General features: G+C 43.0%; 1 protein-coding gene across 1 annotated transcript in view; it reads right to left on the bottom strand.

Moving 5' to 3' along the window:
- DOCK10 (dedicator of cytokinesis 10) overlaps positions 1-21,622 on the bottom strand; it is a 306,412-nt gene extending 284,790 nt beyond the window's left edge. Inside the window, exon 1 of the mRNA XM_052636059.1 lies at positions 21,500-21,622. Coding sequence (XP_052492019.1) covers positions 21,500-21,622 — 123 coding nt within the window. The remainder of the gene's footprint in view (positions 1-21,499) is intronic.
- Positions 21,623-22,311: the final 689 nt, after the last annotated feature.

Consider the following 22,311-nt stretch of genomic DNA (forward strand, 5'->3'; position numbering starts at 1 on the left):
CCTGATGCAAAGAACTGACTCATCTGAAAAGACCCTGATGCTGGGAAAGATTGAAGGCGAGAGAAGAAGGGGATGACAGAAGATGAGATGGTTGGATGGCATCACCGACTTGACGGACATGAGTTTGAGTAAACTCCGGGAGTTGGTGATTGACAGGGAGGCCTGGAGTGCTGTAGTCCATGGGGTCACAAAGAGTCAGACATACTGAGTGAATGAACTGAACTGAACAAAGTTATACATATTTTCATTTCAATAAGTTATTTTAAGGAACTTTTACAGAAATTGCCTTTCCATTTAGTAAGTGACAAAAGGACACAAATCAGATTGGAGTCTCTACTCAAATAATATCCAAAATGGTATTTTCCTAATTTTATATTTTTACCATTATGCTCTAAAATGTATACTGTTGTAATATCCATACACATATGCACAGTATTTATAACAGAGTGGCTAAGATTATGAACTCTCTTTTACCATTTAAAATTGTGTAATCTTCAGTAAGTTACTTAACCACTCAGCCCATTTCTCTGGCTGGTCAGAGTGAACTGCCAGCTCCATTTCTGCCCATAGGTGACCCTTCACTTATTACTTCAAGGTTTAATTTTGCCAGCAAGAACCTATACCATTGAGTGCCCACACCAAGCTCCACATCACAGTCCTGATTGATAGCAGCCTTGTGGCAGTAAAAACAACTCGTCTTTTATATCAAACTCACTTGCACAACCACTCACTGTCATCAGTTCAGTTCAGTCCCTCAGTTGTGTCTGACTCTTTGCGACTCCATGGACTGCAGCATATCAGGCCTCCCTGTCCATCACCAACTTCCAAAGTTTACTCAAACTCATGTCCATTGAGTCAGTGATGCCAACTAACCATCTCATCCTCTGTCATCCCTACATACATTGTCATACAAGTGTAGAATTTAACCTAAACTGAAAGTCAAAAGGAACATTCTAATATAGAAACTATATATTACTACTAGAATTTGTGCTTGGAAAAATTTGAGACTTCAGGCTGGGCATTTACTAACACTGAATACAAGTCAAAGGGAATGAGTAAGACATTTCTATACTGAGGATTTCTGTTTGATTAAAACAAAACATTTGCACAAGAGATGCTTGAGGCCAGGAAACTCTGTGGCCCAAAAAGACTTTCTATCCCTAGATTTGGGCAAAAGTTCAAATACATGGAATTTTCTTAAATGGAGACACCTGCTTGCATTTATTGTTGTGAATTTCATTATGAGAATTGTATACAGGACACTTATGTACCGAATAATGAAGTCCATGAACTTGATGATGGAAGGGGACTGATCCTAATTACCAGCATAGTTTTGAAAACAGCTTTGAAAACTTCAAAATGCGACTTAAATTCAAAAAATTTCCTCTACAAAATAATTTCAAATAATCATCCTATCAGTAATGTCTGGAACACTTGCTGATATTAAATGCAAGTCTCACAAATATATGCTAAATTGTCAACACTTAAAGGAAACAAGTATAGGCCATAAATAGATAAAAAGATGTTCTACTTTGTGAACAGAGAAATGAAAATGAAATCAGCAAGGTCAGATGTCATGCGACACACAGAAAACCAACAAAAATCAAAAAGTTCTGACAGTAAGTTTAGGAAGTATGTGTGAGAGTAGAAAGCGATATGGTCTTTTTGGAGACGATATGGTAGCATTGCTAAAGTTGAAGAAGGTGTGCCCTGGAGAAGTTCCTGCATTTGTGCATCAGGAGACTTAAAATAGCAAACAACAGAAGGAAAATTGGAAATAACCTAAATGTCCATTCACAGCAGTAACTGCTTTAGGAGAATATCAACTGCAAATGCTGTGACAATGGCTAATGTATAAGGACAATCAGGGGAGCCTCTGAGGTCTCCCTATAAGCTACTGATTAATTACAGAGGGAACTGCTATGGGCTGAATGCTTGTGTCCCCTGCCTCCAATTCTTTATGTTGAAACCCTAGTCTTCCAACACGACAGCATTTGTAGATGGGGCCTCCGGGAGAAATTTAGGTCCTAGAGGTGAAAGAAAAGCTTCATAAGATACTAGATCTGCCTGTGCCTTGATCTTTGGCTTCCCAACCTCCATAATTGTAAGAAATAAATGTTAGTTGCTTAAGTCCCCTGGTCTATAGTATTTTGTTATAGCAGTCCAAGCTGAATAAGGCAGGGACCTAGTAACTTTAGAGGACAAACCTGGCAGACACCATCATAGCTAACTGACCAGCAATGGGACAACTGACACCATGCCTCTCCACGCCCGACTCCCCACCACCCCCTGCCACACACACACACAGGCTTGCACTGAAGATGCCCTATGGCTTCTGCTACATACCTGCCCAACAGAGCTTGACTCTAATCACAAGAATGCATCTGTCTAAAACCAGAGTGACGGCCACTCTACAGAGCAATGGAACTGTGCTTTTCAAAGTGTCAAGGTCAAGGAAAACAGAATGACTGAGAAACTGAAACCGTTCCAGATGGAAGAAGATGTAACAGGATGTAATGCCATCCTTGGATCCTGGACCAGAAAAAGAAATGGTGAGTCAGTTGGCAAAAGCCTAATAAAGTCTATGTGTGTATGTCACATAGTCATGTTCAGCTCTTTGCAACCCCATGGACTGTAGGCCTCCAGGCTCCTCTGTTCATGGAATTATCTAGGCAAGGATATTGGAGTGGGATGCCATTTCCTACTTCAGGGAGTAGGAAGATCCAGGGATGGAATTAGACTCTATTTACACCAGTGTTAATTTCTTGATTTTTATCATTATAGTATAGGTACCAAGGAGAACTGCTTTAAGAAATATACCTGAAGTAGTATTTTGAGATAAAAGGGTATTACGTATGCAGTTTATTTTCAAACAATACTGTGTGTATATTTATGTGTGTATGTGTTAAAGAGACAGAGAGAGACAAAAAACAGCTTGGGGGAGAGAGAAAGAATAGTTTTAAGTGTGGTAAGATGTTAACATTTGGGGAATCTAGGTTAGGGTAAATAAGATTCTTTCCACTAGTTTATATACTTTTTATAAATCTAAGTACTATTCAAAATTTAAAAAAAAGTGAAAAAGAAAAATGAAGCAGGAGAATGAATAATGAGCATATTTTGTTTAGTGACTGCTTCTCAGGAAGGAGGAGCTTAGGGCGAGCAGAGGCAGACGGAGGCCTTTGAAGGTGCTTCTTGTAGTATTTCACAATCAATACTTTCATTTGTAGTCCTCCAGGAGTAAACATATGTTCTAGATATTCTTTTTATATATGAAGCATTTCACAGTTTATAACCAGGAAACCAGTATGTGCCACAGGAGGTGGGTACCCAGCACAATTCAAGCTTATGAGGGTTTGGCTGGAGATAAGGAAAGGATTCCTGGAGGAAATGACAGATAAGGAGAAAAGAGCATTCTGGACTGGGAATGACCAATGAAAGGCCATGCTTGGCCAAATGTGTTTTGCACACCAGGCACCCTGGTCCTTTGACCCAGGCAGCAAGGGAAGGCTAGAGTCTGGAACTGTCACACTGAAGATTTTCAGTGTTAGCACTGGGTCAATTTAAAGTCTCCATTATTTCCTCCAGTAAACTGGATAATTCATAAAAATTTAATGTACAACTTATTTTAACTCACTGTAATGAGAAAAAATATTTAGAATGTTAGAAATGTTCAAGGAGCTAAAAATTCCAATGAGAAATGATAGAATGTGCACTTTGAAAAATAAAGAAATAGCAGACATAAAATGCCATTTTTCCTCACAGTCACAACCATTCACTGAAAGGCAATAATTAAAATGGGTCCTTTAAAAAAATCTCTGAACCTGTTTCATTTTTTCAGAAGTACTGGACTGAATGCTGGGCTATTATTTCCAAAGCTAGGTAATATTTAAGCATCTTAGTAAGGAAGAGGAAGATAATGCCTTACTGCTTCTGTTGCAAGAAAATATTTGCAGTGCATTTTCCTTTTAAAGGACATGGAGTGGTTAGAACATTTAAAAGAGCTGTCAATATGCACAGACATCTCTTTATCCATCTAACCAAGAATCATTTATTACATTATAATAAAATCATAACTGTCTGATGAGACAATAATTAAACCATTACAATGAAAACAAATTCACATATTCAAGAAGTGCTATGGAAACACAGAAGAGGAAGGGACTGGCTATCTATGGACCCAGAGGAGGGTAACAGGTGAAGAAAAGCATGAGTTGGGTCATGAAATGCAAGTGGGGCTGAACAAGAAGAGAAAGAAGAGCAGCTGGTGGCATAAAAATGCCTGGCATCCATGGGAAATGCCCAGAACCTTCAGCTGCTGTAGTGTGCAGAGAGGAAAGAGCCTTCTAGAAAATGAGGCTGGAAAGACAGGTTGGAACCAAGTGGGATTTAATCCCTTGAGGCAATCATCAAGAGCATGAGGACACTCAGGAAGAAATGTATCTTGATCAGAATTCGGTGCTCAACAGATAAGGGAGACAAAGTGTGGAAGATGAATGACTGGGTGGGGAGAACAGAGAAGGGAAGTAGTGAGAACGCTGGGGGAAAAAAAAACACCTTCAAGAACACTGAAAAAGGTAATCTGGGCAAGAAATCATGAGTGAATTACCTGGATTAGTAAGGTCAGGGAGAAGCTTGAAATATTTAGGAGGCAGAGTTGTCTGCAATGGAGCATAATCCTCCATGGGGTGGCAGGGAACAGAAAGAATTCAGCATGGTTTCAGTTTGAGATTAAAGGATCAACTGGGATGTGAAACTCAGGGAAAAAAGAAGAAAAGATTTATGAGGGGAGGATAAATGTGTTAGATATGGATCCTGTCGAGTTTGAAGTAACTCAGGGACCCCAGAATAGAAGCGTCAATGGGTAGGGCTCAGATACAGAGCATGAAGTGGAGGCAGAGTTGGAAACACCAGTGTCTGGGTGAGCTGTTGAATCTATGGGGCAAGATGAACCACAGACGGAGGTTTTGGGGGAGAGGCCAAGAGAAGAAGGAGTAAGGCTAGACCCCTGGTGAACCTCAACATTAAGTGGTCCATTTCCCCTCAAGGTAGTCTATGAAAACATACTGAGGAATTCCTGATCCACTCTTTCATGACCAAAACTATACCAAGGCTCTGCTTATTAATGAATCAAAGGTATCATTTTGAATAAAACTGCCTGGGTTAAATGGTTCTTTTAGCCATTAGGTAAAATGATAAAAGGTAGTTTCAGCCTGTCTTTCTGACTAATGGTTATTGACTCCTATACACGAAACTGTAGACAGCTTGTTGGAAACTGATGCACAGAGTGTCTGCTCCTGCCCACCAGGTTCCTCAATATATGATACTAAAGAAAACATGGAAGTTCAAGGTCTGGTAGGTGTGAGATCTATCATGGATCAAAGTGACTTTCACATAAACTCATGAAGCCTGGTCAGAGACTAGGTCCTAAATTGAACTCCAACAGGGTTTAGAGTCCCTTGAATGCCCAGAGGAGGCCCCCTACAGCCACGTTTGGGGATTGTCTGTCATCGACTGAACCACAGTGATCCTCATTCCAAGATGCCTGTTCCTACGCAGATGAGCACCAAGACAAATGAGCACTATTTCCTTCGATGGACGACAATTATGGCAATGCACACGAAAGTAGCTTTTAAAACTCTAAGGCACGTTATCATTTGACACTCGTGAGATTTTGCATTTCCTTATTTTACAAGGAGAAAAGCTATGGCTTATTACCTAACCAATACCATTCAAATAGAAAAGGTCCATGTCTGGAAGCGAAATCTTTTACAAAATACTGTTTCATCCTCTTTGTGTTAGGATCAGAAAACAGTACTTGGGGAGAAATGTGTCTTTTGAATAATTCTTCTAAACATATTTGTGATAGGCTCCCCAAAGATGTCTACCTCCTAAGACCTTGATGCTGGGAAAGATTGAAGGCAGGAGAAGAAGGGGACAACAGAGGATGAGATGGTTGGATGGCATCACTGACTCCATGGACATGAGTCTGAGCAAGCTCTGGAAGATGGTGAAGGACAGGGAAGCCTGGCATGCTGCAATTCGTGCAATCCCAAAGATTTGGACAAAATTGAGCAACTGAACAACCCCAGAACCCAGGAATATGCCAATTTTCCTAGAAAAGGGGACTTTGCAAATGTGATCAAGGTTAAGGACACTGAGATGGGGAGGTGCTCCTATATTATCCAGGGGGCTCAAAGTAATCGCACGAGTCCTTCACAGCGAGAGAAAACAGAGAATGAGTCAGAGAGATGTGGTATGTGTGGGACTTGATCACCTTTGCTGGATTTGAAGATGGAAGAAGGGGCCATGGCCAAGGAATGTGCTGGCCTCTAGGAGCTGGAAATGACCCTCAGATTACAGCCAGCAAGAAAACAGGCACCTTGACCCTACAGTCATAAGAAATTCTGCCAGCCACCTGAATGAGCAGGAAACACTTTTGCCCTTCGGCCTGTGGAAAAAGATGCAGCCCTGTGGACACCTTGCTTTTAGTCTGGAGAGACCTCTGTGGACATCCTACCCTGTTGTGTGTATATGTGTGTGTGTGTGTCTTAGTTGCTTACTCGTGTCCGACTCTTTGCAACCCCATGCACTGTAGCCTCCAGGCTCCTCTGTTCATGGGATTCTCTAGGCAAGAATACTGGAGTGGGTTGCCATGCCCTTCTCCAGGAGATCTTCCCAAACTAGGGACTGAACTTGCGTCTCCTGCATGACAGGCGGTTTCTGAACTATCTGAGCCAGCAGGGAAGTCCTCCTACCCACACTGCAGGGAGATAGCATATCTGTGTTCTTTAAGCCACAAGTTTGTAACAACTTTGTCACGGCAGCAACAGAAATCTAGTGACAGGGTTGCCATCTCCACAAAGCCACAGATGCCCAGACTGCCACAAGTCACCATTCAGATCACTCTAGGTGGTGACAAAAGGCATTGTGTCAGCTTCCAGGAATGACACAAGCCCAAAGACACAACCACACCCTTCTCTGCACTCACAAATTAGAGGCACAAAACTTCAACCTGCTGCCAAACACAGGTCACAGAGTCTCAGCAGCAACAGGTAACACCCATGTCACATGTTCAGGAAGTAAGCCATGTGTGCACATTCAGGTTAAGTGAATGTTTACTGTCTAAACTCTTTTGAAAGCAGTGTTCTATTGGGCTTAAGGCTTATTCACTTTTACCGGAAAGTCCCATGGAAACGTGAATAAACTTCTAGACTTTCATTTTATGACATTAAATTATACTTCTGCCTGGTGCCTTAGGCTGAGGGAGGAAAAGCAGTGAGTTTGAGACCATCAGCCATGCTGTCACCCTGACCATGTCCACTTAAACCTCCCTGTGACTCAACTTCCTGATCTATTTTAGACTAAGTGTTCCTCTAGGTCTAACTGTTTATGATGGTAGGACAAGAAATGTGTCTCTTTTTTTATTCCCAACATACATTTCATGGGGAGTTGCTATACATACACACCCGGAAGAAAGGATTCTCAGGACAAAATTTAGCTTGAATCACACATTAAACATTTAAATATTCAACATTAGCTTAAACGTGTGTCAAAGAATATTTTTGTGAGCAGACAAATGTTGCAAATAAACACACTGAAATCCGTTGCCAGTGGGTGGTGCAAAACAACAACAAAAAAAGAAATTGGGTTTTTTTTCCATTATTTTTTATATTTTGAGTTATTAATTTAATAAAAGTTCTCAAAGCAGAGCTGTAAAAAGAGACTACTCAATGAAAATTGGAATTAAAAAGAAAATACAGAGCATAGTTATCACAACCCTCAGAAACAGCGTCACGAATGCTCCTTGACCTAAAGAGAAGAAGCGGAGTTCTAAAGAACTAAAATAGCACTCACATTCACTGATAAAATCGAACAGTCTGCTGATTTATGACGAATTTTCTTGAAAACATAAACCACGCTCCATCACGGGACTGGGATCGGACTGCTGTCAAAACTCGTTGCCCACACTTCCTGCAGTTTAATCAATCATTTTCTGCAACCTGCCCCGAGTTTTGTTCTGTCCCAGCCTCGTGACAGCTAACAGCATCCGAAGGAATAACCGTGACACCCATGGCCAAAGAGCGAGCTCTGTGTGTGTCACCAAGGTGCCCTCAGGGGAGGAGCTGGTATTGAAACAGCCTGAACAACTGCTAGGCTGAGCCTTTCTTATCCAAGAGTATCTACTCACGCCAACTGACATTCCAATTTATTCATTTGTTTAATCTTCAAATAGCCTTTGGTGAGAATCTTGAGTTCAATTCCATTAGTGCGTACATGCTAAATCACTTCAGTTGTGACCCACTCTTTGTGATCCTATGGACTGTAGCTCACCAGGCTCCTCTGTCCATGGGATTCTCCAGGCAAGAATACTGGAGTGGGTTGCCATGTCCTCCTCCAGGGGATCTTCCTGACCCAGGGATCGAACCCCTGTCTCTTACCTCTCCAGCACTGGCAGGCAGGCTCTTTACCACTAGAGCCACCTGGGAAGCCCCTCAATTCTCTTCAGCTTACTTCAATTCAATTTGTGACTATCAGCAGATACAGTATGCCCGTACTTTACTGCCAAAGTATTTCTTTTCAAACACACCTGAGAATTTCTTCACTGCAAACCAGGCACTTAGGTTCCCTTTCATAAGCCTAACCTGTACTTGTGCCATCTCCAAGGGGAACATTCTCTCTTACATTTAACAAACATTTAGTAAATACCTACTGTATGTATGCCAGACATCTTGCTATCCCGGGAATATAGAAACGATAACCACAGAGCTTATCCTGGAAAGTGTCTCAGGGTTTTGGAAACTTGAAGGCAAAACCATACTTCATCCTCCTGGTTCAGGGAAGGCAACTGGACATTCGTCGTGTATTTACATGCCAGAGATCAGACTACAAGTTACCAATAAATGAAGGACCATTATCTGTGGTACAAGCCGCCCGTTCTCATGCCCCCTTTCCCTAAAGCCTGTTTCCAAGGTATGAAAAAAAAAAGGGGGGGAAATGTTAGTTGCTCAGTCCTGTTTGACTCTTTGCGACCCCATGGACTCTAGATGGCCAGGCTCCTCTGTGCATGAAATTCTCCAGGCAAGAATACTGGAGTGGGTAGCCGCTTCCTTCTCCAGGGGATCTTCTTGACTCAGGGATTGAACCCAGGTTTACCGCATTGCAGGCAGATTATTTACTGTCTGAGCTATACCTGCTGGGAAATTGATTTACACTTTGGCATAAATTCAAGTCAATGACCATATTGTGTCTTTAAGGTTGACTTCTAACTGCTGAATGAAATAGGCTGGACCTTGTTAGGGTTTAAGTTGTTAAGAGAGTGATCTGGGAAGGACGAACTTTGTTGTCTTTTCAACACCCCAGAAATCACACCAGGGCAGGGACAGCCCATATTACCTTTCTCAGGTGGGAGAAAGAGGTGACAGGGATGAAAGTGGAAAAAGAGAGGTTCTGGCTGCATTTTGATGGCAAGAGGAAGGCGTGGAGCCTGGAGGGATGGCTCAAACTCCCCCCACCCTGCTCTATATGGTAGTCACGTGGGTGCTAAAAAGAGGCTGGCATAGACGTGAAGCCAGAGAGCTGCTAGCAAGACTGGGCATGAGAACCAGAGAAATGATCCTAAAGCAGATGGAGCCTACCTTTGTTCTCTGCAGGAACAGAAAATGGGAAATGAGTTGACATGCTAACTTCTGAGCCTTTACCGGGTCAGAGGAGTGTGTCTTGCCCCCCTCAGTCACTGCTGCCTGTCCCTCTGCCAATTCAGATGCTACTAGCCCCATCCTCTGTGTGTATAAACAGCTATTCCCTTCATCACATCCTCAAATAACCACTTTACGTTACCATTTTCATCTCTGAAATACAACTTTGGTTGTAGGTCATTTGGAGTCATTCCTTCAGTTGCTAAAATCAGCTATGTTAATCAATAATACTGTTATTAAAATGAAAACAATGAATCCTCTATTCAACATCTTAAGAAGAATAATAACCCCCTAGATCTGTAGAACTAAGGCATTTTTAAAGCTCCTACTGTCCAACATTCTAATTTTAAAGACAAGGAAACTGAAACCCAAAGAAGCTTAAAGACACAAGCAAGGTTACACAGCCTGGAAACCACTGCTTCCTAATGATAAAAAGATACATTTTTCAAATTGATTGACTAGGAACCACATAATGGCTTTTGACTTCAAAAAATGGAAGTTAATAAATAAACCTTCTCTGTTAGCACTCAGAAAGGTCCTAAAAGAGTCTTATCTGTGCATATGGGTATGCCAATAAATTTTATTACTGGCAATTTCACAGGGAAGTTTTATAGCTATGTAGGTAGACATACTTTAAATCAAAATGGAACACTTTACACTGGAAAATAAAATCTTCTTTTGAGTAAATGACTGATCTTAAAATAATGTAAAAAACATGAATGTAAATGATTTTAAATATTAGTTCTCCAGATTTGAATTTTCTTTTTCAAAAAAGTTACTGAGCTCTGATAGCACTTTCATTTTTGTGAAGGTTACTCAGCTATAGTTAATTCCCATTTTCTCCTTCTGAAGAGTATGACAAAGGGACTTTTAAGAGCTAATCAAATAAACAACGAGTGTTCAAAAATAACTTAATTATCATATTTCATTGAACAGTACATTTTGTCAAGTTTTTTGTTTGCTTGTTTGCCAAGTCAGATGTTCAGGCCTGTGTTCTGTTTATAGAATGTGTGATCTGAAAGCCCAAACAGCACTGGTCATTTTGACAGCCTTAATGAGCCATTTAGATTGGTGATTACTAAAATAATTGCATGAGGACAAGCTCACTGTGGTCATCACAAATGGGTTCACCTTTTTCAATAGACTCTTCTCTATCTCCTGTTGTTAAATTCTGCCATTTGAGTGTTTAACATAAAGAACTGACTCGCTTCCCCACTTTTATATATCAGCAGAGGGAGTTATGCTGAAATTGAATTAGGAAAAGTGACTATTCTCACATTTAGCAGCACAATTAAAGGAACTTTTGATGATCTGGGTCCATTAATTCTGCTATTCTCAGAGGCAGACATTCCCACCAAAATCCAATTGCAAAATATTAATGTTTTCAAAGGCAAGTGTTTTGCTCTATTGCCACTAACTTGGTCACATTCATTAAATTTTATTATTTCTACATCATGTAATGTAGGTCAGCATGTCGAGTCCAGCAAACACAAGCATTTCTTTTCTTTCCAGCCCACTGACGCTGCTGTGAATGACAAGAGGCGAACAAATCTCATTTCAGTGGGGAGGAAAAATAAAACAACACACCCTCTCCTTTGTAAACATGAACATTAAAATCAAGATCGCAACAGGCAAAGTAACAAATGTCGTGCTGCAATCCAACTACTATGCTTATCTCGCCAGAAATGTATTTCCACAGGAGAAGAATCAAACGACGCTCCTTTCAAGGGATGAAGGGACCGCTGTTTGCAAGGTTTAACACACCCTGTGCCAGTCCCGTTCTTGGGAAAGAGCTGCACTGACAGTGTCCAGAGTTGGTGTCATTCTCAGTATACAACTCTGCTGAGAGGTCATAAATGAAAAATTGTTCATCAGGGCAAAAGTAACCACAGCTCTGCTCTCATTCAGAAACTCTTTTCAAAACCTCTTCCTATGGTTAATACTCTGAGGTTTCCTTTCTCTCTTTGCTCTCTCGCATGGATGCTAACTGCATGTTTAATGAGATCTGCTTGCCCGCCTGGTGGACCCGGTCTGAAGAATGCAGTTATCGTGGTGAATACAGACTCAGACTCAGACTGCCTGCGTGTGACTCCTGGATTTCTCACTTACCAGTCATTTAGCAGATCTGGGGCAAGTTTCTGATCTCCAAGCATCTCTTTCCTCATCTATACAATACAAACACCAATCCTTGCCCGCACGGTTGTCATGAGGATTGAAAGAGACTGTACATGTCAAGTACCTGCCATTTAGGATGTGGCCACTATATTTCTATATAATTGCATTCTCACCACTTGCCAAGTAGACCATGAAGAAGATGACTCAAGGAACATCCTTAGCAGATACTGACAACCTGGTTTTGAAGACATAGTTCCACTGTGACCCCTCACTGGTATACACCCAGCCCACTCTCCTGACTTTCCTTAAATGCTCATTTGCAGTGGGAAGGAAGACCTCCCCCTCCTTATTTTCATATAATAAAGTGAAAGTGTTAGTCACTCAGTCGTGTCTGACTCTTTGTGACGCTATGAACTGTAGTCCGCCAAGCTCCCCTGTCTATGGAATTCTCAAAGCAAGAATACTGGAGGGGTTGCCATTTCCTGCTCCAGGGGATCTTCCCCACTCAGGGATCAAACCTGGGTCTCCCGCATTGCAGACAGACTCTTTACCAACTGAGTCACCAGGGAAGCCATTTTTATATAATCAACATAGTGTAAAAGTAGTGAAACAGACAAGTTTCCTTTAATGGCGCTTATATGAAGGCAGAAAGGTTGGAAAAGAGAAACAGAAATGAGGAAAGTGAAGCACAGTAATGGGTCAGAGATGTCTCCACTAGAAGGAGGCTGGAGAAGATGCTTGCATTTGGAAATTCAGGATGAATTTCCTGAGTGGGTGACAGCCGAGAACCTAAGGGATGAGAAGAAGCCATGAGAACTCCAGGACAGAGAAACAGCAAATGTAAGGACTCTCTCATCCAGTCCCCTAATTGCACAGATGGGGAAACTGAGACTCCAAAAAGGGAAGTGACTAAGTAAAGAGTCCCAGAGACAGGGCTGGAATTCTGGTCTTCAGTCTCAGTAGGATCTGATATTTCCTATACCAAATCCCAAATTGGCCAAGTTGTTCAAAGTGCATGAAGGAACTTCAACTTAGACAGTTGTGAGGAGGAAAGGGTCTCTCAAGACAGTGGTGAAGGACAGCAATCACAGGGCTCCTGGACCACATTTGTTGCAACCTGTTAAGATATCAAGGGCTTTACCTCCATGGAATCCCATCCTTAGGACATTCATCCATGAACAAGAAAAATCTTTTTTTCTGAGAATCAATGACTGAAAGAAAAAAAGTTCATCATTTTCTGATTCCAGCAGTCAGATTTTCTGATATAACCATTTATTTTCAAATAACTAAAAGTTTCAGTATGATGGCAACATAAAAAAAAGCAAAACAAAAACAATAAGGAATTATCATTACATATCCTACCTGAGTTAGAGTGATTTTGCTTTCAAATTCTCTGGCAAGTGGGGTAACACTGGCCTCACCCTGGGACCCAACTGTGGTGGTTCTAACCAAGATGAGAACTTTCATAGACTCCAATCACAACTCTGTCACGTATGTTATAGAGTGTTTTTCTTAATCTCACTCTATAATTAAGGTGCTAGCTACAGAAGCAAACAGAATGCAAATAAGCAAGGGATTTCTCTAAAGTCACTTAGCAATGAGTCAATCTCATTTTCATCCCTAGGTGGTCTAATCTTTATCTTTGCCTCGGGAGACTCTTTCAAAGAGTTATAATAGGTCTGCACTATACTAGACCCTCACACAATTGCCTTTACCTGACAATACACTGCAAAAATGGTCTAAACATGTAGCTATGTATGTATGTGCATTTCTCAAATTTCAGTGTGCTTACAAATCACCAAAGGATCTTGTTAAAATTCATATTCTGATCCAATAGGTCTAGTATGGGGCTAGGGATTCTGCATGTCTAACATCCAGGCGATGCCAATGCTGTTGGCCCTGGACCACATTCTAAGGAATGAGGTTCCATCACAGCATTGTGATGTCCTTTGTGAACAATTACAGAAAAGAACTGTCTTGTTTTCAGAATCTCAATCCAGTTAAAGCTGACCGTGTCTAAGTGCTACAAAGAATGAGATGAATTTATACTTTATAGATCAAGTTACCCAACTGCATATGAGAAACTGGAACAGGATGTAGGCTTTAGCGTCAGACCCCAATGTATTTCACAATATGATACTATGTGAAGAAACTTCTTTTGGAATTAGAAATCTTGTTCTGATGTTGAACTATTTGATAATATTTGAAGATTTTTTTTAAAAAACCTGACCATGTCTAGAGCGAATTATTTTCTTTTATCTCAACGCTCTCTTAATCTCACGTCTAATCATCAGGTTTTCCTCTTTGACTTGGTCGCTACGTTTCATATACTGATCCTACTTCACTGACCTACTCCTGACTACATCCACCTTTCCTAACCTGGCTTTTTGTTATTGTTGCTAATATTGATTTTTTTCCCCTTTACTATATTTTGGGTTGTTGTGGTCTTACATCAATCTTTGTAAGACACTAAGAATCACTCCTTTGAACAAGATAGCATGTGAGGAAAGACTCTCAGCACAACCTAGTCAAATGGAAATATGCATCATCAAGGACACACGATCCACTGGAAAATTTCAGGCCCTTGCAGGGCTGGGTGAAATGACTGAGAATGGAGAAGCAGCCCGTCCTGGGAAAGAAGAGGACTTGAGAAGAAGTAACCCCACCCTCTTTCACAACTTGTTTATGGCTTTGCCAGAGAGATGGCATGGGGATGACTGAGTTCATATTTTAAGGATTTAATAACTGAGCTCTGGTTGCCTTGGGAGGGTCTATTATTAATACAGGTAACTGGAAGAGCCTCGGCTGTGGCTTTTAGCCTCAGAGGAAAACACATGGGAACACTTGTGGCTGCTCTGCAATGCCAGAGGGAAGGACAGAGTTCTTCTTTAGGTTGAGCCGCCCATCAGAAGGCAAACTCAGTGCCTTGAGTCTTCCAACTTAGAGATGCTATTGGAAGCAGCTACAAAATGGGTTGTTATCCAGGATGCAAAAGAGGCTCCATGTCAGTTACTTAACTCAGAACAATCTATTAACCCTACGTGTCTCAATGGCCTTTTGTGTAATCTGTAACTATAATGACTTCCTCATAGGATAGCTCTGAGAATTAAATAAAACCCATAATGCTGTGTCAGGCATTTTGTAGGTTCTCAACAAATGGTTTATTATGTAACGTTTATGACTGCTCTTTTTTTTATGTTAGGCCTTAGAGAAGAAGGTTGTAAAGAAAAAGGCAGGTGAGAATGTTTATTCATTCTTTCATTTTTTGACCCATGTAGAAGTTCGCTACAGCCCACTGTTGCTCCTTATGCAATGCCCTTGAGAAGTCAAAAACATGAGTTGATACAGTCAATAATAACCTTCAACCATGATCTTGTCAGCTAAGTTTGGGTTGACTTCTTCACCAGGCAAGGGACTTTCCTCATTTGAGACGATAAACGTGGGACTGGAATTTCTGCTAAAGCCTGTGATTTCTGCTAAACACCCTTGTTGTGAAGAATCCCGTGGAAAAAAACGAAAACAAAGCAAGGGTGCAGGGAATGCCAAACAGATAGGCTTGCGCTTTGCATGTTGCTTTCATTCTAGACACTGACAGTAAAACAAGAGTTTCATTTTCCTTCGCTATCATTTCCTGCATCTTTTCACTGACTCTCACTCCCAGCATGGGATTTTTCAGAAACTCTAGTATCTCCCACTCAATTTCTTAAAACCCTTCCTACTCTCAACTACCTAAATATCACAAAGTTTAGAGGGGAGGACATTCTTCTATCTAAGAACTCCTCCTGCCCCTGCAAACACAAGCTACATATTCACTGCTTCTCAATCAGAGATCTTCAGTAGGTCAAAGGTTCTGCTTCTTATTCAAAGCTCTCTAAAATATCAAAAGGAGTATCACTGGAACAGAGGAAGTTAGGAAGCATCAAATCAAAGTTTGGATATAGAATTTGGGAGATTACTGAATTAATGTTGTCCATTCTTTACCACTTGGCCTTTCTGGTTGGGTGGGGAGGGAAAAAACATACTGATTAAGTACAATCTCTTCTGACAGGATGTTTCCTCTTTAAAAGAAGTTAATAAATTTGGATACAATTCAAGCATGAGGTGCAAAGAAATTTCTGTATAACAACAGAATAAAGGTCCTAAAGAATACATGTGAACAAAGTGACATGTTCCCATCGAGGAACCACATAAAAGGCTTTAGGCAAGAAATGACCATATGATTATTTGGTTTTTGATAAACCTCCACCAGGATTTCCTAGGTGGCACTAGTGGTAAAGAACCCGCCTGCCAATGCAGGAGACATAAGAGAATTGAGTTCAGTCCCTGGGTCGTAAAGATCCCTGGAGGAGGGCACGGCAACCCACTCCAGTATTCTTGCCTAGAGAATCCGATTGACAGAGGAGCCTGGCAGGCTACAATCCATAGGGTCACAAAGAGTCGGACAAGACTCAAGTGACTCAACATGCAGTCACGCACAAACCTCCACCAGCTTCTGTACTTCCTTCCCATCATCTGACCCTAGCCAGGCTCTTACCCTCTCTGTTAATCAGCCTTCCATTACTCTGACCAATCGCGTTCCACACATAAAAGTCCCTCTCTCTTAAAGTGACAGATCTGATGCAATGTTAACAGAAATTAATTTTCTTTTCCTCTTGAATTGCTATCAAATAGAACATATATGGATAAAAGAGCACCAATCTTGTTTATAATTCATGAACAGTGTGTGTTAGTCGCTCAGTTGTGTCCGACCATTTGCACTGTAGCCAGCCAGGCTCTTCTGTCCATGGAATTCTCCAGGCAAGAATATTAGAGTAGGTTGCCATTACCTTCTCCAGAGGATCTTCCCGACCCAGGGATTGAACCCTGGTCTCCTGAACTGCAGACAGATTCTTTACCGTCTGAGCCACCAGGGAAGCCCTTAATGAACAGAAAGCTATCTAAATGAACTAATTCATGTGAAAATACAAATCCCCTTATACATTTTAAAGCAAGAGCTTCTTATCAAAAAGAATCTCTAACTAATGGCAGTACAACTTTGAGGCCAACACAGTAGGTATATTCAACCAAAACAATAAGAGATTCTAGTCCTGACACAGGAGAAATATTCCTAATCATTTTTGAACTGAGATTCTGCACTAGAGAAGCTTGCTTTGTTGGACTACCATAAATGGGGGGTTCAGGAAAATACTTCAGCTTCACTTGATCCTGAGATTGGCTTCTGCATGAGTTGTGATTCACTTGTTTTCTATGAAAAATAATCTCAGGATAACTAAGGAGGAAATATATACTTTTTCAAAATGTATATTTTGCTCCTAACTGTTCTTTATTGTTCTTACTCCTTTTTTTCTTTTAGACAATGTCATTGAGATATCTTTGAGAAATAAAAACTGTATATACTTAAGGAGTACAATTTGTCATTGTGATATACGTACACATTGTGAAACGATCACCACAATGAAATTAAATGACTTATCCATCACCTCTACATAGTCACCATTTCGTATGTGTGTGTGTGCTGGGAAGAGTTAAGATCTTCTCTCAGTACATGACAAGTGTACAAAACAGTATTTTCAACTACTGTCACCAAGTTGCACACTGGAGCTCCAGAACTCATTTATCATGCAGAACTGACCAGTCCGTACCCTTTGACGACCAGCTTCTCATTTCTTCGTCCACTCCTCTCCCCACTCCAGCAACCACCATTCTACTCTCTCTGCATCTATGAGTTTTACAGTTTTAGATTCCACACAGAAATGAGTTCAAGCGGTATTTGTCTTTCTGTGTCTGACTTATTCCACTTAATATAATTACACAAATGGCAGGACTTCCTTCTATTTCTCTCTTTTATAAGGTTAAACAATGTGTGTGTGTTTGTGTGTATCCACATACACAATGGAGTATTACATATCCATTGCAATGGAATATCCTAGCTGTTGTGAAAAATGCTACAATGAACTTGAGAGTGCAGATAACTGCAGTATTGTTTTAAGAGGAACGCAGAATAAGGTGGGTACTCAGCAGGAGTTGGCCTGCATGTGAGCTCCTGCAGTGTCTTGGGTTAAAACTGAAATCAAGCTTGCCTTGGAACCCACCTCTATTTCCCTCAGCAACTGGCCTAAAAGTAGGTCCCCTAGTAAGTCTCCTCACTCAGAATCCTTCCATAATTCAAACATAGTCTGAAGATTTCCCGTTCTATTATGCGTATAGGACACAGAGTCCAAAACCTTGTCCATCTGACAACCTCATCTCTTCTTATAATAACCTCTTATTATCCCTATCAAAGTCTACAGCAATCTCTCCATAACACTCTGGATGATTCTGGCCCCCAAAAGAGAGATTTCATAAAGGGTACTCTATAATCTAGCAGCGAGACAGGTTTTTTTCAGCAAGACCTTCTAGTGTCTCTCAAATATTTTTTCAATAGATGACAGCTTGCTCCAATACACACAATTCTACTTGTGGTTTTAGAGTGGGCTGCCCGTAATCTTCTTCCCTGAGTCTATTCATTTTCTCCCCTGACAACTAGGATTTGAGGACCTGAAGGATCACAAAGAGTCTTAAGGAAGTGGATCGATGTAAGCTAGGCTTCATCTTCACTGTGTTGTCCAGTTACAGGGTCTTAGGTTCAAAAGGGATGTTCTGCCTCACAGAATCCCATTGAGTTTGGGTGCCAACTCAGAGAATGCATCATCTTCCTGTCTCCCTTTAAGAGTTAATTATTTTTGATGAATTCTTTTTTCTGTTGGAACACTGAATTCTATGCATATGTATGTGTGCTTAGCAGCTCAGTCATGTCTGACTCTTTGCGACCCCATGGACTGGAGCCTGCCAGGCTCTTCTGTCCATGGGGATTCTCCAGGCAAGAATACTGGAGTGAGTTGCCAAGCCCTCCTTCAGGGCACCTTCCCAACCCAGGGATGGAACCTAGGTCTCTTGCATTGCAGGAGGCTTCTTTATGGGTCAAAGCCACTAGGGAAGGCCCATGCATATGCATACATGAATATAAACTGAAGGCCCCTACCTCCTGGAGTTATGCAGTTCGGCTTGTTTACCTCCACCTGCTGATGATAATTATTTTTTTTTTTTAAAGTTGATGGTGGTGACATGCAAATTGAATGTTCCTTCCAACTTTTATATTAAAAATAAAAAGACAAGAAAATTGAAGATCATTTTTCACCTGTATAAGGAATACTAATGGATCACCTTAAAATTAGTCTAGGAAAAACCTTGGTGTGTGTTATAGACAATTAACTGTTAAAGCTGTTGCAAGTTATCTGTATTTAGCAGAGTATTTTCATCTTGAGCAATCTGAGCAAAATTTGAAGACTATTAATAAGTTATGTTTGGAAGTTTTAACTTCAATGAGGTAGTTATTTGCTGGGAAACAAACAAATATTAAATTGCTAAATAAAGATGGTATAATATCTTTGTTTTCTTTTTACAACGTTCCTGAGAATCAACCCATCTCAATTCATTGGAATGAGAAACGTGTTTAGTATCAGGAGAGCCCAAGATACTGGTATGAAAGTTACAGCCTCAGAGGTGGGTCGATTACGGATGCACACTTCCTGATCACTTTGTACAATGTAGATTTAAAGTATAGTGATGAAAAAATTAACGTGACACTTGAAAAAAGAAAAAAAAAAAAGAGTGAACTGATAGGATGGATGCCAAGTACATGGCTTCCTGATGCCAAAATCCCTGCCCAAGCTGCCTGACTAGATGGGTAAGATCCCTTGAAACGTCTTGGCAAAAGCTTGTTTAGGAGTGTTGGCCACAGTGCTGAAGTGAGCTGAGGGAGGCAGGGAGGCCTTTGCCAGCGAATCACCCCTTGCACCAACTCTTTTTAAGACATTGAGCTTATTCATTTTGACAAGACTCCCCAGGATTTCAAATCTGACATAAATTTGGAGAAAATAATGTGTGTGTCTGCATACAAAAGTATCTAGGATACATATTCTTTAGAGAAAGTCAAGTGCTACAAAAACTCCAGGAGAACCCAGTTGAAAACAAAACCCAAATCAAAAACAGCATTTAGGCTGTTTATTCCAATTGAATGCTACTTAGTTCGCTGCATTTCTCTACCAGATCATTACTGAGATTGGTAAAATGAATCAATAGCAAAACAAAGTTATCTTAAAGGCACATGGCAGAGAATGACAAAGCCACCATCCTGAATAATCATTTCAAAGTAAAAATTATTCTCTAGGCATGCTGGAAGATATTACTATCTCTACTTTTACTCCAGTTGAACCTTCTTTTCAGGGGGGAAAAAAAGTTCTTTTCGATGGTTTATCCTTCCTGCCTTGAAAACGTCCATGCTGATATCAGAATCAGGGAAGCTGCTTATTCTCCTAAGCCTTGAATTCCCTCTGGGTAATGGCAGACTGCAGCCAGTGAGTGGTAAGGGAGAGAGAGAGAGAAGGTATGGCCACCTACTCATTTCACACTCCAATCACCGCCACCCTCTTGGGCATCTGATGCCTAGTCCTCTGCCAGGCAATTAGCTTCCGTTCTGTTTAACTTCCAGACCTATGGCTCTAAAGAAAAGTCCTGGCTGTGGGAACCGGCTCTGGGTAGCCCTTGGCTCCCTCCTCATGGGTGACTGGCAAGAGTAACACTTTCTTTGACACTCTTAAAAGAAGCCGTTTAATTCCTAATGATATTTCCTGGCAAAAAGGAAAATGGAAGCCACAAAGTGGGATTCCGGTCCAGAGAGGCAAGCCAAGAGTGTGGCTGCTGAACCCAAGTCTTGCTTTAAGGCTGTTGCCACTCGTCTCCCTTTCCCACCAGAGTAGGTTTTTTTTTTTTTTTTTCTCTCTCCTCCTGAGACTTCCACCCTGGAGGGTGACACCTACTGGAACTTCTGAACCTCTGGGAAGCTATGGATATGATGTGGGAATCAGATGAGCACTGCTGGAGGCTGCCCCAGGGATTTCCCGCGGAAATCACCCCGCTCTCTTAGAAGGCGTTTCAATAAGGAAGCAACCATTAAAACGATCTTGGCGGGAGAACCCCACGAACATCTTAGAAAAATACCAGAAACCACTGACCCACGTCTTAATCTCCTCTAGTCTGGTTCTCTCAGCCCTCTCTGAAGTCCCATCAAGCCGTTTGTGGGTTTTTGCCCCGTGGAGGGAGGTGGGTGAGAAGTGCATTTGTTTCTGCGATAGCGTTCAGGTGAGGCTCCCAGGTTTTAGCCCAGGAGAGGACCTCCGATCGATCGCTTTCTCCCCTCCGACGCACCAGACACCGGGGGTGAAGGGGGCGCGCAGACCTGTGGACCGAGGGGTTCCGCTCCATAGACTCGCCCACTGCTCGAGGCTCTGGGACCCCACAACCTAGCACCCTTGTGACTCGCGTTCCCGTCACCTCCTCACCGCCCCCACGCCTCCAACCCAGGCACATCCTCTCCCACGCTGCGTTTCTGCGGTCCACGCGGTCGCTCCTCGGAGTGTCCCCAGTCCCCAAACGCGCTCCCTCGGTCCCCAAGGGTCGGTATCGCTGCCTCGCGGAGGCGGTGCGGCGGGGCGCAGAGCAAGGAGGCTGGAGGAGGGCTTGCGGGGGAGGGGACGCGGGGGGCGGCCGGGGCTGGGGCGCCCAGCGGCTCGCGGAGACCCGGCTGCGGGAGCGGGGTTCCTGGCCGCCCGGGGCGCGCGGGGGAGGCGCGGGGGGCGCGCGGCACTCACCCGCTGCTGCTGCCGGCTGCTGACGGCCACGGCGGCGGCGGACGCGGCGCTGTGCCGCAGCTCGGCCGCCTGCCCGGGTCGCAGAAGGCTCCGGGTGAACCTGCGGGTCCGCTCGCCGGCCATCGCCCGTCGCGGGCCCGGAGTGCGCGTCCCGCCGGCCTGGCCCGCGCCGACCTCCTCTACCCACCGCGGTTCAGGAAGCGGAACTCGGCGCCTTTCCCCTCTTCCTCGCTCTACTCGCAAGAGGCGGGTTTTTCTCTCTAGCACCCCCACTCTCCCACCCCCTGCTCTCCGCCGAAGCTTCGCGACGACTTTCCAAACTCTGCGCTCCTCCGGGCGCGCGCGGCCAACTCGGCGAGCGGCCCCGGCCCGGCGGCGGCGCCTCTGGAGCGGGGGCCGCGGGACGCGCGTGGGGCGGCTCCTGCCCGCGCCGCCCCCGGGCTCGGCTGGCCACCCGGGGCCGTGCCCGCCGCCCCGGGGCTCCGGGCGGGGCCTGCCCGCCGCCCTCGTCCCCATGTGGAGGCTCCTCGCAGGGCTGGCGCTCTGGCCGCGTTCGCTGGTTTGGCCCAGACTTTCCCCGGGCTGGCGAGGGGGCGCGGGCCAAGCCCGTTCGCCCTTCCAGCGGTGGAGACAGGTCAGAGGCTTAGAGAGGGTTTGATGACTTGGATTTCCGCAGCATCTACCCCGTCAGGCTTTCCAAATCTCCTTTGCCTAAAATTCCTCTCAGGACCCTGGAATAAGCTTCCCAATTCATTCAAGCCTCAGCCAGTATTCAGGAACCACCTACTACGTGCCGGGTCACCTTGTTCTGG

Source organism: Budorcas taxicolor, chromosome 2, assembly GCF_023091745.1.
Source record: "Budorcas taxicolor isolate Tak-1 chromosome 2, Takin1.1, whole genome shotgun sequence".
Classification (NCBI taxonomy): Eukaryota; Metazoa; Chordata; class Mammalia; order Artiodactyla; family Bovidae; genus Budorcas; species Budorcas taxicolor.